Genomic DNA, 17,457 nt, shown 5'->3' with positions numbered 1-17,457 from the left:
CCCGGGGAGGGGACCTTTCCTGCCGCCCGCCATCCACTGCTCCCTCCTGGCCCTTTGCAGACCTGCCTGCATCTCTAGCACCTTCTGTGTGCCCACCACAGACAGGAGCATGCAGACAGAAGCTCTGGCCTCTGTCTCCAATGTGCCCTCAATTTGTGGAGTACCCTCTCCTTAACTCTTAAGGGATCCTCTTGTTCCAGACCCCCCTCAGAGGGCATCTGCACAGGCATGGGATCCAGGTGAAGGAAGACAATGCCATCACTCACATAGAGTGCTTATTCCATGCCATTTTACAGGTGAGGAAACGGAGCCTCAGGGAAGTTAACTGACTCACCCAGTAAGTGGTGGAATCAGAACTCAAGCCTGACTCCAGAGTTCGTGCTCCTAACCACTGTACTACACTACCTAGTGGCCCCAGAGCCCTTGGCTCAGCACCAACATGCAAAGGAACTTGGGGCAGCACAGACAGCCCCAGATCCCTGCAGTGGCCCAGGAGGATTACACACACCCAGAGATTCTAAGAAACACCATGGGGAGGGGCACAGGGACCGGAGGCCCAGAGGGCCCCAGGCAGGGGTTGTTAGGTATCACTGGGAGCCCTATCCCAGCTCCCAAGAGAATGTTCCACTATGGCAGGAAATGCCTGTCCTTCCTTTACAAGTTGAGACTGTAACAATTTCCCTTTGACAAGCCCCTATGGAGTGTGTATAAGCTCCTCATAGGGCATTTGATACAGCACATGAGCCACTAGGGCAAATACCCCAAGAGGTGATGGGGGTTCAACACTACGAAGGGGAAGAGGACAAGTTTCTCTGGAGCACTTACTGTGCCCGGCTCCTTGCAGCCGCTGTCTTCTTTGAATCTCACAAGAATCCTGCACGGTAGGTGTTACTGTCCTCAATTCACAGGTGAGCAAACTCAGGCTCATAAACATTAAATGACTTGTCTGACATCACACAGCTAGTGACAAACATTAAGTCCTCTGGACTGTGGATGCTCTTGGCACAGCGCCAGGACCCAGACTGAACTTTGGGAGGCCAGAAGCGGAGGAAGAGGATTCAGGTACTGTCCTGCTCAGACTGGTCCTGCAAACAGCCAGCCGGGCCTCACAGACAAGAAAACTGTGGCCCAAGTGGTCATGTAACTTGTCAAAAGTCACCGAGCCCTTAGAAATCTTCACATCCTATCCTAGCGTTTGGAGCCTGGGGATTGAAAAGGGAGCCCCACTCTGGCTTTGGGATCTTCCGAGTTAAACTAATCCCTAATGTTGGACATTGCTTTAGAACCTTGCTGCTCAAAGTGTGGCTCCTAGACCAGCAGCACAGCACCCCCTGGGAGCTTGTTAGAAATGTGGAGTCTTGGGCCTAGGGTCCTGTGCGAGTTCTCCAAACCTCACAGGGGTCCCTTGTGGATGCCCTTGCCTGGGAAAGGGCAGGCTCATAAACCACATCATGACCTCTGTGTAGGGGACCAGACTCCAGGCCTCACAGAGCCAGCATGCTCTGGCCAAAGGGCAGGGTTTGCAGTAAGCAGAGTTGGGTTTGAGTCATGAATCTCTGGGCAGACCACTTCCCTGCATCCCACCCTTGGCCTCAATTTCTTCATCTGCAAAATGGGAATAATGATCCTCCCCTCCTTTCTCCCAAGGATGCTCTGAGATTGAAGGAGATCATTATATCAAGGTGTTTTATAAACAGCAAAACTCCAACTGACTATTCCCTCCCCTTCCCACCCTAGAAGCTCTGACCCCCTTCTCACTTCCTTTGGCTGCCAGGCCTGGGCTGGGACTCCCAGCTGAGCCCTGTTCTCTGCACAGGCTGAAGGACACAGCCCAGTGCTGCCAAGTCATGGGACGAGGTGCCCGACTATCTTCTCAGCCTAGACCTGAAGCAAGACCAGCATAAGGAACGAGAACGGGCAGAGCCGGGCGCTGGGCCCCTGCAGCCACCTCCGCATGCAGAGCACCCATGAGGCGACCTTCAAAACTCAGCTCATGCAGATCACCCAGCTGTGATGGCACCCAGGAGGGAGACTACTCCCACAGGGTGGGGCCTTTCTTTTTCAAGTATTACAGGACACTGAGCCCTCCACCTGGTCAGAATTTTGCAAGGATGAAGGTTGAGAGCTAAACACGGGTTTCCTCTCTCACGGTCTTCAGCCCATGAGGCCTCTAGGGTATGCCCGGCACCCACCCAGTGGTTGGCACCTCATTTAATCCTCCAACAATCTCTTGAGGTGGTAGGAATTATTATTATTCCCATTTTACAGATGAAAAGCTGAGCCTCAGAGGAGCTAGGCCCCTTCCTTGTCCAAGGCCACATGCTGGTGAGAAGCAGAGGCAGGTGGACTCCCTTGCGGCTTGGCCCCCCACCCTCCTGCTCTTTCTCAGATTCTCGCTAGTCATTACACTGTCACTGGCCAGCTGTGGGCTGGTGCCTCCCTGCAAGGCTGTGTGAGGTTTTCCCTGCCCCTCACTCCACGTTATGGTCCCTGGCTCTGCCAGCCTTCGGGAGTGGTAACCCATGGCAACACAGATACATACCCTTGGGGACAGGCGCATCCTGAGAGGCAGGGGCCACGGGCTGGCACGCTCAGGCTCAGGTTCAGCAGCTGCTGCTCACACGTCCTCTCTCTGCTCAGCTCAGGGTTGGTGTGCAGGTCACTGCAGTTCACGAAGACCTGGCCTGCTGGACAGGCAGCAGCTGGAAGAGGAGAGGGTGGTGCTGGCAAGAGCCTGGACACTCAGCAGGATGCTTGGAACACCTGGGCCTGGGGTGGGTTCCTGGGCGGCAGGGGTGGGGGGTGCAGGGAGACCTGGGGACCAGCATCTGGAGCATGCAGGCAGAGATGGGACTCTGATGCTTTCTCATGCCCTTGCTGCCCCTCAGGCATTCCTTGGGTTCCCAAGTGCACATCACAGTGGGCGGGAGGGGTGTGTGCTGTCCCACAATAGGACAACCACCACCAGTACCAATTACTGGACGTGTCCTTTCCACCAGGTACTGTCCCAGGCCCTTCATGTGCATTTTCTTCTTCAATCCTGCAACAACTCTGTGAGGTATTACTATCCCCTATTTTCCCATATAATGGAGAGAAGTCACTTCTGCTTTCAAAGGCATGATAAGGTGAGAGGAAGTGCCCCAGAGGGACCAGAAGAGGAGCCAGAAAGAGGATAGCCATGCAGTGTGGCAGGGTGGCCAGGGGACTTCTAACAACATGGAAGTCAACTTCCCATTTACCTGTATTTCTGTGACATAAACCCTCTCTCTCTCCCAGAGCCTTCAGTCATGTCGGCCGTATACACTTATACCATGTGAGCGATCTTTTTTAGGAAAATCAATAAAGGGGGGCTGAGTTCTATGCCCACCCTGGGATGGAACAGAGAGAAAGGGATAGCTACAGGAGATGAAGTAAAAGTCCTAAAGGGCAGAAACCTGAAGCCAGAGACAACAAAAAGAAAAACACTCTCAGGGACATACACGAAACGTGGGGAGAACATAGGAATCTAGGTTATATACAAAAGAGGAAGTGAAGGTTCAGAGAGGTGAAGTGAGTTACCCAGGGCTGCACAGGTAGTGAGTGCTGGGCAGGATTTGAACCCAGGGCTACCTGAGTTTGGAGGCCCTGCTCTTTGCCACCTGCCGTATGACTATTCTCTGATCTCCTCCGTGCCAATCTCCATACTTAGTGGCATCATTCGCCCCAGGAGGCCCTCCCTGAAGGCTCCAGCCTCCTTGCCCTACCACCCCCAAGGCCTTCACAGGCTGATCCACCAGTGTGTCACCCTGATGCCCCCATCTCTACTGCCTGTGAGCGTCTCAAAGGCTCAGCCTATCCTCCCCACTGCTGTGATCCCACATCCCGCACTGGACAGAGAGTCAGCCTCAGCAGACACGTGATGGTTCAGGCAGAGGAAATCCAGGACCCAGGGGAGGTCAAGGGACTGTCCAGATACTTCAGCCTGAGGGAGATGGAGTCTCAGCATCTCCTCGAGAAGCAGGAGGGACAGCCACTTGAGTGGGGCTGAGGTTGGGACAGGATTTCACAATGCCACCCTCCAAGCTGGAGCCTTTCCCGAGAGGGCAAGGAATACAGAAGGCTCGGTGTGGCACAAGACTTGGGGTGGGGTGTCCCTGTCCTGGTCTGTCCTCGAGCTCTCCACCCCCCTCTCCACAACCCCACTACCATGAAGGAGGCCCCACACTCCCTGTCACCCTTACCTGGGGCTCTGCTACCACAGCTCATGACCCCATCTTTGCAGTGGCTGCGGAGAGAGAGAGAGAGAGGCACTGAGATCAGCCCATCCAGTCACTGCAGGGCCCGGAGACCTCGAGTTACTGCACTCAGGTTACTGCAGGATTCAGAAAGACATGCCCACTTCTGTCCCTGGCTCCCTGTGCAGAGGGGGAGGGTGGGTGTCGCTTCATGGAAAGTTTTGCACTGCTGAATTTTCTTTAGTCAGCAACTTCCATTTAAAGAGAGGATAATAGGACTTCCCTGGTGGTCCAGTGGTTAAGACTCCGCACTTCCACTGCAGAGGGCGCGGGTTCGATCCCTGGTCTGGGAAGTTCCCGCATGCCCTGCGGCGCAGCCAGACTAAGATTAAAAATAATCATCATCATAATAATAATAAAGAGAAGATAATAATGCTGCTGTCTAGGGAGCTCACCAGTGGCCCAGAGACGGAATGTCACTGTCTCCAGGGGGATAATCCATTCCTTGGAAGTGGCAGGAGCACTGGTTCCTATAAAAGCCGGGAACAGAGAAAGGTGAGCCAGCTCAGGAGCTGGGGCAGGGACCGCCAAGGACAGGGACCCCACCCCTCAGCCAAGCAGGGGCATTCAGACCCAGCATCCGTTCTGATGGCTCAGTGCCTATACGACACAGGTTGTTAAAATACTGTGAACACCAGGCTAGGCCCTCCAAATACGTCATCTTCCTAGCATAAGGTGGAGAACCTTATACTACCGTCTCTGCAGGCTCCTCTTTGTAGGTCACCTGAGGCCAAAGACTGTGTTGCCTTCTCATATACCTCCCACGGCACCTGCCGGTTACGGCCAAGTGCAGGCCTTGAAGCAGAGCAGTCGAGGGCTGGAAGGGATGGCTGAACTCATCCAACCCCAGTGCTTCTCACCACCTTCTCCCTCTCTAAATCCTCCTCCGCCCCATATAACCCTCAGAGGCTCCCTTCGCTGGCAATACTCAAACTCAAGGGGTCGGGGCAGGGCACACATCTGGATCTCAAGGGAGGACTGTAGCTCAAAAAGGCCTCTGAGTGAGTCAAATATGCCCCCTAAAGGGGCTTCTCTCCAGCCCCTCCATCATTCAGTTGAATGTGATACCATTTTACAGATGGAGAAATAGGCCTGGAAGGGAACAAGGACCTTGCCAGTCAGCCCCGGGGTCCTGTGAGGTGAGGTCACCACCTCCCACCTCCCCCCCAACTCTGCCCTCTAGCCACACCGAGAACGCCCACAGGCAGGTCTCAGGGCCTTCCCCTTGTGCCCCTCTGCCTGGAGCACTCTTCACTCAAATCTCTGCTCAAATGTCACCTCATCAGAAAGGGCTTCCTCCCATGCTCACTTCATAGGACATAACAGTAACCCCTCCCTGCCCCAGGACCCTCTGTTCTCACTCTGCTGTATTTGGCTTTATAGCTCTGGTTACCACCAGCCCCATTAAGGATCTGTTTATTTGCTTATTATCTGTCTCACCACCCAGAATGTGAGCTCTGTGAGGGCAGGACTCTGTTTTGTTCGTTGCTGAATTCCCAGGGCCTAGAAATGTCTGGAACATACTAGGTCAGTAAAGATTTGTGGAAGGAGAGGGGAGATGAGGGCAGAGACCCGGTTGGCTCTGCGGGGTTGTTCTGTCTTGTGGGGAAGCTGGGCTGAAGCAAAGAGCCAGAGCTGAGAAGAGAGGCCAGGGAGGGTGGAGGGGTGTCTAGAGGAGGAAGCCCACCTGACCACTGACCCAGCTTACCCTCCAAGCTCTGCCCTGAGATTGTGAGATGAATAAAGTAGGGACGTGAGAGGCCCGGTCAGGCACCCCAGTTTCCTATGCTCTGGAGACCCCCAGCCTCATCACCACCTGACACAGAGCTCAAGCCAGCCTGCTCACCTGGGAACACAGAGGTCAGCCTGGGTGTCCAGATAGGTGTCTGGTGGGCAGGCACAGCCCTCCACACACTCGTCCCCGCTGAGGTCGCCGCCACCATCAACTGCACAGGCCTCAGGGCCGGCTAGGTCCTGGCAGGTTTGTCCACACGGAGCCACACAGGGGCTGTACTCCTTGGTAGTCTCACAGGACAGTGCTGTAGTGAGGAATGTAACTGTGCTTTGTTTCTCTCTTACTCACAACTGTGTGGGGTGGAGTCATCATCATAAAGAGGAGAACTGAGAACCAGAGAAGTTAAGACATTTGCCCAAGGTCACACAGCAGGTCAAGGTCACAGCTGAGATTTGAACCCAGTCTGCCTCCCACTACACCAGAATGGCAGAGCCATAGAGGTGGGTCCCACCTCCCAGGTTCAGCCTGGACCCTGCCACTGGTATTTCCTTTTCTCTGCTGGGCGTTCCTCTTAGGTAGTGATACTGGGGAAGGAATGGAAGTCACTGCCCCCTGACAGCCCTGCACTCACCCGCAGACACACATGCACAGGTGTGTAAATACACACACACTTCTGCCTCTCTCGCTTCCATGGGTTATGAAGATCAATTGTGCTCCCTCCAGCAGCCTCTCGGGGCCCTTTGTCCAAGACTCAGGGTTGCCCTCTCCTCATCTGGACACCATCCCACTCCCCTGGGGTCTCCCACAGCCTGTCAGGGCCAGTAGAGCCACCTAGACTGCCAAGTCCAGTTGTTCTCACCCCGGCTGCACATCAAAGCCACCTGGGAGCTTTTAAAAATGCTGACCCCTGCCCCTCGCTGCCAGATACATTGTTTTAATTGATACTGGAGGTGGCTCAGATAGGTGCATTTTTTAAAAGTTCCCATGATGATTCTAACGTGGTCCTGTCCAACCAGCTCTGGAGAAACTTTGACTCAGAGACGGGCAGGGCCTTGTCACAGACACACAGAAAGTTACCTGCAGGGCTGGAATAAAACTCAGGCCTCCTGACTCCCAGTACAGTAAGCCCCCTACATATGAACCTTCGAGTTATGAACTTTCAAAGATGCGAACGTATTATAGACCTATTACAGTACAGTACTATACAGCCAATTGTGTTAGTTGGGTACTTAGGTTAACTTTGTTTGACTTAACGAACAATTTGAACTTACGAACATGCTCTAGGAACGGAACTCATTCATAAGTAGGGGACTTACTGTACTGTGCCTTTTCCATTTATTCAACAAACATTTGCTAAAGCTTACTGAGAGTGGGGCCCTGTGCTGGGGCTGGGGGCACAGAGATGACTAAGACATGGAGAGGTATGTGGCCTGGGGTGGGAGTAGGGGTGGGTACGGGCCAGCCCAGGCCCATTGAGCCACGTGTGCACTCAAACCTGAGGGCCACACAGCCAGTGATCTTTAGAAAGTCCACTCTGGCTGCAGTGAGAAGAGGCTACAGGGACACCTGTTAGGTAGCTGTGACTAGGGTGGTGGCAACGGAGGCGGTGAGAACTGGCTGAATTTGCAGTTGACCAGACTTACAGGACTTGGGGGTGGACCGGAGGTGACACGTGCCTCAGGTGTCAGGCCTGGGTAATCCATGGATGGGGGCCCTCAGCAGAGATGGAGAGCACAGGAGGAGAAGCAGTTTGGGAGGAAGGGGTGTTAGGTTGGAGGAGACTGTAGGATGTCCCAGGGGAGAGTTCAGGGGGGCAGGTGGACACTCAGATCTGGAGCTCCGGCTCCTCCAGCCGTCCTCACATGGGCACACAAGCGTGGGGCACTCACCACAGGCTGGCAGGTGGGCGCGGAAGTCGACGGGGAGCCCATGGCGCTGGCACAGGCGGGCATAGTGGGCCAGCGTGGCACACAGGCAGGGCTGCCCACAGCGGCAGGCGTCCCGGCGGCATTGCTCAAAGTAGGGCACGGGGCTCAGGTATGCGGAGCAGGGCGCAAACAGCTCCCCAGTGAGCACGCTGCAGGACTGCAGGGCATAGGAGGCTGGAGACAGACAAACGGGCCGAGGGTCAGAGGTCTGGTGTGCCTGGTGCCCCAGGTCCCAGTCTCTCCCTCCCTCCCTCCCCACAGCTCAGGGGACTCTGTACACGGGAGTGTGTGTGTATGTGTGTGCGCATGCGCAGGCACTCGTGCAATGCATTCCTCATGCCAGGCATGAATCCATATGCCAGAAGGAGTCAAGGGAGTGAACGAAACAGACAAAAGTCCCTGCCCTCATACAGCCGACATTCTGGTTGGAGGAGACCATCACTAGACGACTTACCTAGTAAATTAAAGGGGAAGAATCTAAAGAGAGACAGAAAGCTAGAAAGGAGAATGGGGATTGCAAGTTGGGGCGGGAGGGGAATTGTGATTTTAAACCCAGTGGTCCGAAGCCCTCAGTGGAAAGATGTTTGACCAAAAACTCGAAAGAGGTGAGAGAGTGAGGCATGTGTCTATGAGGGAAAAACATTCCAGGTGAAGGGAACAGCAAGTGCAAAGACCTGGAGAGGAGAAGGACCAGGCTGCGTAGGAAGAGAGCAAGGAGGCCAGTGCAGCTGGAGGAAGGGGGAGGGTGGGAGGTGGGGGGAGGAGGAGGTGAGATAAGGGGGATGGGAGGAGAGCGTAGGGTCTGGTGGGGCCACTGTGAGGCCTCAGACTTTTGCCCTGGGATGGAGGAGCTGGTACAAATGTGTGTGTAGGTGACAGGGATAGGACGTGAGGTTCCCTTCTGCCAGACCCTCACCAGAAGTGAAGCCCAGTCCCCTCCCCGCACCTTCTCCTTTCTGATCACTCCTACCCAATGTGGTCAACATCCTCATGCCCAGGTTCCCATCTCATCTCTCTCAAACCAGTTACACCCATCCTCCCTTCCCCTCCCCGATCACCTCACCGGCTTGCAGGTGCACATCACAGGGGTCCAGCGGGGAGCCAGAGACCAGCGGGAAGCAGGCGGACAGTGTTTTCCAAGAATTGCCAAAGAGTTGTGGGGTGCTCTCAGGCACACCCACTGGGGACCTGCAGCCACGGCAGAGCCACATTCACACACTGGCCTACGTGCACCCAAGTGAACGTACAGCATACACCCAGGTAAGCATCCACCTGCTCATGTACACACGCGCACACACACACACAGAACACAAATATATGCCAGACACGCAAACAGCCAAGGGGATCTACACAGACACATTCAAACACATACAATTACAAATGTGCGTGCATACACACACACATCACATTCAACAGGCTCCAGATGGGCTTGGGGCCACACACTGTCCCACCCTCACCACCCACCCCAGTTCTTCAGGTCAGAAAGAGATAGACAGGGACACCATCAACCAAACTTCACCACATTAAAACTTCCTCTTCCCTTCCCCAAGGGCAGTTCCCCCAAACTCCTTTGCCCTTCCTCTCTCTCCAGGTGAGAAATAGTCACATGAGGAGCAATAAAGGGGGGAAGGAGAAAGGCATGTTTCCTAGACAACACCAGCCTCCAAAGGTCACCGAACCGGGTGTAGATGGTAGAATGGAGAGAGATCATAGTGTCCATGAGGGGCAGCTTCTGCCTGGCGCCCACCACAGGCACATTATTGCTCCAGAGCAGTGAGAACACTCAAGTTACACACAGAAGTATTGCCACCCAGAGTTCACAGTTAGCAGCATGGCAAGCAGCCCACACACTAAACAAGGTCTGCCCCCACCATTCTAACCAGCTGCCCTAACATCAGCTCCACCAGGCAAGGCAGAGTAGGATGCTACATTTTAAAATGTACATGCATGGAAAACCTCTCAGGTTTTTCCTGTTCTTGCTTTTCCGAACGAATTCTCATTTCTGTCTGAAGAAAGCCTCTCACGTTTCCTTCTGCATCACCCAACGCATGTAACTCGAAGGACTGGCCAGAACCTTCAGCCGTCACGATCAACCCTTTGTTCTCCCTTCTGGAAGGTCTGACTCTCGTCCTCTCTCAAATTCCTAAACTGTGTCCATGCCTAGATAGACTTTCTCTCAACTCTCTGTCAGTTCATGGGAAATAGTCCTCCCCAGAATACTGGGAGGCTCACAGGATTTAAACCACCAGCACCAGGCAGGAGAGGTGCGGGAGTTAAAATGGCCTGGTGGGATAGAAAGCAAGGGTTTTGGCATCACTGGTTTACTGGGGGCTCACACTCATCTAAAAATGTTCACAACCAGTTAAAACAGACAAAACCTTGAGCCAAATCAAATTCAGCCTGAGGTCCACCCATTTTAAGACCTCACTGTAAAACAGTATTTCTCAAGGTATCTCTCTAGACCTCACAGACTAGAATCACAGAGGTGCTTATTAACAATTAGATTCCCGGGCAGTACCCTAAATCAGATTCTTGAGGAGTGGGACCCAGGAATCAGCATTTTAATAAGCTCCCGGGATGATTCTTTGGCGCAAGAAAGACTGTGAACCACTGCCTTAAAGAAACATACTTAAATTTAAATGTAGAGGACTAAATAATCAATGGTGCACGTTGGGAACAGTGAGAGCCCACGGCAGCCCGGGAGAAACGTTCCTAGGCAGTGCCAGCCCGCACACATTCTTAAAGGGCCTGCCTCCCCCTCTCCTTCCAGTTCCGGGTCAGGGCACGTACAGGAAGTCGTCCTGCGTGTTGCCGTTGAAGGTGCCGCAGAGGCCCACGGTGTCCTCTACCCATCGCTGGTCCACCTGTAGGTACAGCCGCGGTCCTTCGCGGTCGTAGAGCACCTGTACACCCACGTTGGTCCTCACGCGCAGGAACACGGACGAGAGCCTCCGGATTTCAAAGGCGTCTGGGCACACAACGGGAGCGGGGATGTGGGAGGTTTGGACAGTATCACCCCATCCACCGCCACCACCTGCATGGCCCACGCTGACCCCCATACCCAGCCCAGTCTTCACGCACAGTGAGGCTCTGACTGGGGGTTGGTTTGGGGAGCCTTGAGAAAATCCTATTCAATGATGAAGTCAGGACCCAGGGACAACCTACGGTAGCAGCTCCCGCTGAGAAATTTCTTCTAGCATTGAGTGCCAATTAAAGCTTTGCCTCCCTAAATAAGTGGTATGTTTCCTTCTCTAGCAAAGGAGAATTCTTAACTACATATTTTTTTTTTCCACAGTGACTACCAGGAAGCTCACAATATGATTTCAGATTCAATTGTAGCAATTTTAAGTTTTAGATTCAGTTGTAGTGAATTTTACACATTTTGTGGCTTTTGCCTTTTTTTGGGGGGGGCAGGGCTCTTTACACTGTTGCATCTCCCCTCTTCTCAATCTTGAGCCCTTATCCTTTTTTCTTTTTTAATTTTTTCTGGTGCCATTTTATTTCTTAATAGTTTTGCCATTTTTGTTAGATGTGCTTCCTATGAGCTATCACAAATCCTTTGTGAAATCAGAAAGGATAACAATTAATTAATAGATAGAGTAGGGATGGAAGACAGCTCCATTAATATCCTAACGTTAGGAGAGGCCATCATACTGCCATGAATCCCATTGTCATGTTGGGATGGGGACAAAGATAATTTTATAAGTCCAGAGTCCATGTGGCTGGGACCAAGATGTCCCCCTGGCCTGATTCACCCAGTACTAGAATGTGAGCTGTTGCCCATGTGGCAGACCCTTTGGCCAGAAGAGCCTGGACCGCCACCTTTCAGCTAGCTCTCATCCACCAGAGACGTACCATCTGTGTAGGGTGGCGTGACCTTGTACTGGTCAAACAGAAGGACATCCCCTGCTTGGGTCAGGGTCACCTGCCTCCGAGGGTCCTGATGCAGAATCACTGACACTGACTGGACACAGACTCCATCCTGGTTCTAGAGAGAAAGGAAGGCCAAAGGGGCAGAGTTAGTCTGTCTTGCCTGCTGGTCCCAACAGAGCCCTCCAAAGGCAGGGATTTCAGCACAGTCTGAGGCTAGGGGCAGCCTCCTCACAGTGACAGAGGCCCAAAGGACATTAGGGGTCCTCTAACCAAATGCTTTCATCTGGGGAATGGGAAGGCAGAGGCACAGACTGGAGAAGGTTAGTGGCAGAACTGGGATAATACAAATAAAAATGATAGTCAACCCTCAGGCTATGACACAGAGCAGAGATGGACCCCAGATGACCCAGAGTCCAGCACCAGAAACACTGGCCTCCCCACTTGACTGCAATCCAGGGCTTTAATTTCATCCTTTTATGGATGTTTATGTAGCTCTTTCTATGTGTCACATCCTGCAGAGTATCAAGCTCCACTCATAAGCAGGCAGGAAATGAGCTAATATTCTCTAGGCCTCAGGTTCTCATCTCTGAAATGGGTAGTACACATTGGGCCCATTCATACCTCCCTTCCACAGAAGATGGTCACACAATCATACATGATGAAAATGATATAGTCCCTGCCCTCAAGAAGAATAGATATTCGTGTGGGATACAGACATTAAATAAGTAATTACAAAGTTGGTTAATTATTATTGTGATCAGTGCTGAAAACAGGTGTAGGGTGCTAGGAAAGCATATAGTGAGGGAACGAGACTTAGCCTGCAGAGATAGGAAAGGTCATCCTAGGGAATGATAATAGTAATGTAAAAATAATCATAACAATAATATAGCAGTTATACTACAATATTATTATGACATAATAATAACAGCTAACTTTAGAGTTATGTTCAGGTACCATTCTGATATTTTTAAACATATTTACACACCTAATCATCATAGCAATCCTATTCAGTAAGTACTACTAAAACTCCATTTTGCAGATCAGAAAACTGAGGCATGGGAAAAAAGCTCAAGAGCCATTTGAGCTGAGATCAGAAGGATGCATAGAAGCTGGCTGGGCAACGGAAGAAGGCAATGGGGAAGACATCTAGGCAGAAGGAACAACCTATACAAAATCCCTGATAGGAAGGCTTTTACTGTATTCAAGGATGTAAAAGAAGACCAGAGGGGTCAGAGCCCACTGGGCAAAGTGGTTTAAGTTTCAAGAGGTAGGCAGGGGCCAGCTTAGGCAGAGCTTTGTAATATTTTTGGACTTTATCCTAAGTTCAAAGACAGCCAGAGAAAGTGTAACAGGAAAGTAATACAATCGAGCACTGAAATGAACTGATCAGAGCTTGAAACTTTTCAGAAAGACATTGTGCAACCAGTTATGACCTTTCTTTTAAGTTTCTGCCCAAGGGGACAATCCCTGAAACAGCTCAAAATCATCGTGCCTAAAATATCACCTTCTTTGTCAAACCCACTTATCCTCTGGTTCCCCCGGACATGTCACTGGTGCAGGAAGAAAGCCTGCACCTTTAGTCAGTCTTAGGTTCAAATCCTGATGTCACTGAAAGCCATAAGACCCTAAAGAATGCACTTAACTTCTACAAACCTCTGTTCTCTCCTCTGCAAAATAGAGATACAACATGTGGTTGGTCCTCCCTATTGGATACATATAAGAAAACAGTGCATGAAATACTTTGGGGTTGCATTTGTCAAAGCCACAGAACTTTACAGCATAAAGAGTGAATGCTAACGTGTGCAATTTAAAAAAATCATGTAGGAGGTCAGGGGATCCCAGAATGGAATGCAGACTGTGACAAAAGAATCTAACATATTACAAATATATGAAACAACCTCACTAAAGGGGTTTTGGGGAAAGCTGTTGACCTAAGTTACTTTGGAAATAAATGAAGTTTGTAAGACTAAGAGCAAAAGGAATTGTGCCTAAGCACTGTACTCTACTTGATAAAGTTATTTCCCATGGAGATACAGGATAATAATTCTGATACTCTTCTACATGTATACTGGAATTGAACAGTTAGGTAAATGAATAGGTGAATAATGGAAGCCAGGTTTCTTACTGTTGGAGTGGGTGTTTAGAGATAAGCAAGGGGAGGAGGCTAGAATGATCCATATGGTAGTACCTTAGAGTTGGAACATGAGTATGAACTCCTGATTAGCACATAACAAATGGTTATTTATAGAAATATTTATCGATATGTGTATATATGTTGGTTAGACAAGGATATGTATGGGTTATTCATATATTTCCTTTCTCTGTCAGCCGAAATGGCCTAAAAGAAATGATACCCCAGTAGCAATGAGCATACCTAGTGCCCAGGTCTTGGTTTCTGACACCATTCTCTAATAAAAGGAACCAAGAAAGCCTGGTAATATTTTTGCAGAAACGGCTGATTCTAGGACTGGGACAGGAAATATATGAGATGAGCCTGGTACATGTTGTAGGGCCGAAAGGTTAAGGAAGTACATACACACACACAGAGTGATGGAGGTGTGTCAAAGGGACACAGGAGCCACATGAAAGACTGCCCAGTGGCCAAAGCTGAACAATCTGAGTAACAAAATAAAAAGTATTGGATTATAAACCAAATTATAAAATAAATATCCATGAGTGCATGCTGATATAAATGACTGAATAAATATATCAGGGAGAAAAAAACGAATCTGCAGAAAAACGCGTAAATTCTGTGCCTTCAAGGAGGGGAACATAACTCCCCATTCTTCAAGTGTGGGCTGAACATAATGACTTTTCTTCCAAAGAGAAGGAAAGTATGGAAAGGGGGAAAAAAGAATAACTTCTCGGTGGCAAACACTACCTCAGCTAGATGGTCAAGGTCAATATCAACAATAATAAACCACGTTGATAGTGTGTACCCTTGGTAAGATGTGATGAAAATGACACCTTACCTCCGATCTTCATCCCCAAAACCCACAACCCCACTCTAACCATGAGAAAAACATCATACAAATTCCAAAAGAGGGGCATTCTACAAAGTAAGTGACCAGTATTCCTCAAAACTTTCAAGGTCATCAAAAATGAAGTCTGAGAAACTATAACAGCCAAGAAGAGCCTAAGGAGATGTGATGACTAAATGTAATATAGTATCCTAGGACAGAAAAATGACATTAGGTAAAAAACTAAGGAAATCTGAATAAGGTATGGCTTTAGTTACTGATGTATCCATACTGGCTCATTATTTGTAATTAACATAAGATGTTAATAATAGGTTGTGACAGGCTTTCTGGACAACATCCAACCTTGGATCGGGCTCAGCTCTTCCTCCTGCTGGCTGTGGGTTGTCAGAAGTGCCCCAAGCCTCTGTAAGCTTGTCTCATTTAAAATAGGGAGAATAATAATAACTACCACGTGGGGGTATTTTGAGCCTTAAACTAGATGCTGTATGCAAAAGTGATTGAAGTTCCTAGCACTGTGCAAGTATTTTTCATCACCCTCTCTGTTACTGTCCTCACCCCACCCCATTCTGTTCACCCAGACTGAAGTCACAGCTTCCTCTTTGACTTTTCCTGCTTCTCTCCCACATCCCCCCTAACTTTACCAGCCACAGTCAGCCAGTTGCCAAGTCCTTCTGCTTCTGTATTAATACATTCTAGAACATTCCAACCTCACTGCCTTTCTCATGTGCTCTAATCCTCCTGGATTGCCCCCCTTCCTCCCCATCCTCAAATATACATATTTTATTTCTGTTTTCCCTTTTCAGGCCCACTTTTTAGGTCACTCAGCTCAAATGCCAGCTCTACCATGAGGCTTTCCCTCTTCCTTTCTTCTACCCCATAGGGGTATTTCTTCCTTCACAGAACTCCCCTCTTACAGCACTGATCGTGTTGTATCTCATACTGAAGCAACCGATCTGAGGACGTGACTGACCTCCCACATCAGGCTGTGAGCTCCGGCGGGTAAGACCAGGTCAGATTCATCTGTATAACCCTCACCGTGCCCAGCACAGGACTGGCCCAAAGCTGGCCCTCCATCAGTTCATCAGCATGGATGAAGTCACAAGGAGGAGACCCGGCTCATGGTACAAAGAACGTGCTGTCAAGAGGCGCCATCCAGCACTGAAGCAGGTTACCTCAGGCTGAGGCTGGCCAGCCAGTCAGGGACACGTTAGAGAGAGGGCTGAGTAAGGGACCCCCCCAAGGTCCCACAGCCCTCCGGTATTCTAAGACGCCAGACTTCCATAAGTGGGAAGGAGCCCAGCTGGGCTGTGTCTGTCTGCCTTGCCTTTTGCCACCCTCAGGATGTGATGAGAGTGACCCAACTTTTGAGGACAAGTATTCTCTTGACTCAGACAGCAGCCAAGGTCAGGGCCAGGCCATTCTCTGGCAGAGAAAGGGGTGGGGGTCACTGAGGCCTAAAGAGGGAGAAAGCCCAGCCCTCCACCTAGTCCACAGCCCAGCATGGGTCCCCAGGGCCAGTGAGGGGCATGTCCAGCTGATGTCTGCTCACACTCAGGGCCCTCAGTGCTGGGGTTGCAGAAGCCAGCAGGGAGGAGGGACTGGGGGTGGCTCCCCTGGCTATGGGTGTGAGCCCCTGCTCCTCTATGCCAGGAGGAGCTTGAGTGCCACCCAGACCAGGACTGGTGAGGTTGGCTAGCACGGTCAGCTCAGGGACAGTGCAGTCACTACTGAGAGACAAACAAGCTCACATCTACCCCAGACCTGCAAGTTGGCCTTTTTCTGAGCTATGTTCACAAGTGGTTGACACAGCTCAGGGCTCACCTCCTCTAGGAAGCCTTTCCTGATCCACCTCCTCCTCCCACCCGACATCTGGGTGAAACAGTAACAGGGAAAAGTTCCTCCATGGAGATCTACTCTGTACTGTCCATGTTGTCACAGCTCCTGTAACATAGTAGGTTATGGGGGTCACTTGTCTGCCTCACCCACCAAACTGTAAGGTCCAGGAGGGCAGAGCCAAGTCTAATTCATCCCAGTCCCAAAGACTCAATACAGCTTCTGGAAGAAACAGATGTTCAGTATATGCTGAATGAACGAATGAATAAACGAATACAGAGATGTTGAAGGTACAATCCAAGGAAGCAGAGATTAAGTTGAATTAGACTAATTTTAGAGATTTTTTTTTTACCATCACATCAAAAAGAATAAAATACCTAGGAATAAACCTACCTAAGGAGGCAAAAGACCTGTATTCTAAAAGCTATAAGATGCTGATGAAAGAAATCAAAGATGAAGCGAACAGATGGAAAGATATAGCATGTTCTTGGATTGGAAGAATCAATACTGTCAAAATGGCTATACTACCCAAGGCAATCTACAGATTCAATGCAATCCCTATCAAATTACCAATGGCATTTTTCACAGAACTAGAACAAAAAATTTTAAATTTGTATGGAAATGCAAAAGAACCCAAATAGCCAAAGCAATCCTGAGAAAGAAAAATGGAGCTAGGGATTTCCCTGGTGGCGCAGTGGTTAAGAATCCTCCTGCCAATGCAGGGGACACGGTTTCAAGCCCTGCTCCGGGAAGATCCCACATGCCGTGGAGCAACTAAGTCCATACGCCACAACTACTGAGCCTGTGTGCCACAACTACTGAAGCCCGCGTGC

General features: G+C 50.5%; 1 protein-coding gene across 1 annotated transcript in view; it reads right to left on the bottom strand.

Moving 5' to 3' along the window:
- Nucleotides 1-17,457, bottom strand: part of OTOG (otogelin) — an 85,858-nt gene that overhangs the window by 51,054 nt on the left and 17,347 nt on the right. Inside the window, exons 16-23 of the mRNA XM_068555585.1 lie at nt 11,793-11,925; nt 10,728-10,905; nt 9,001-9,125; nt 7,899-8,111; nt 6,121-6,313; nt 4,670-4,744; nt 4,221-4,264; nt 2,543-2,702 (exon numbers count right to left, since the gene is read on the bottom strand). Coding sequence (XP_068411686.1) covers nt 2,543-2,702; nt 4,221-4,264; nt 4,670-4,744; nt 6,121-6,313; nt 7,899-8,111; nt 9,001-9,125; nt 10,728-10,905; nt 11,793-11,925 — 1,121 coding nt within the window. The remainder of the gene's footprint in view (nt 1-2,542; nt 2,703-4,220; nt 4,265-4,669; nt 4,745-6,120; nt 6,314-7,898; nt 8,112-9,000; nt 9,126-10,727; nt 10,906-11,792; nt 11,926-17,457) is intronic.

Source organism: Eschrichtius robustus, chromosome 11 (assembly GCF_028021215.1).
Source record: "Eschrichtius robustus isolate mEscRob2 chromosome 11, mEscRob2.pri, whole genome shotgun sequence".
In the NCBI taxonomy this organism is placed as follows: Eukaryota; Metazoa; Chordata; class Mammalia; order Artiodactyla; family Eschrichtiidae; genus Eschrichtius; species Eschrichtius robustus.
This window is presented reverse-complemented; position numbering and strand designations above follow the sequence as displayed.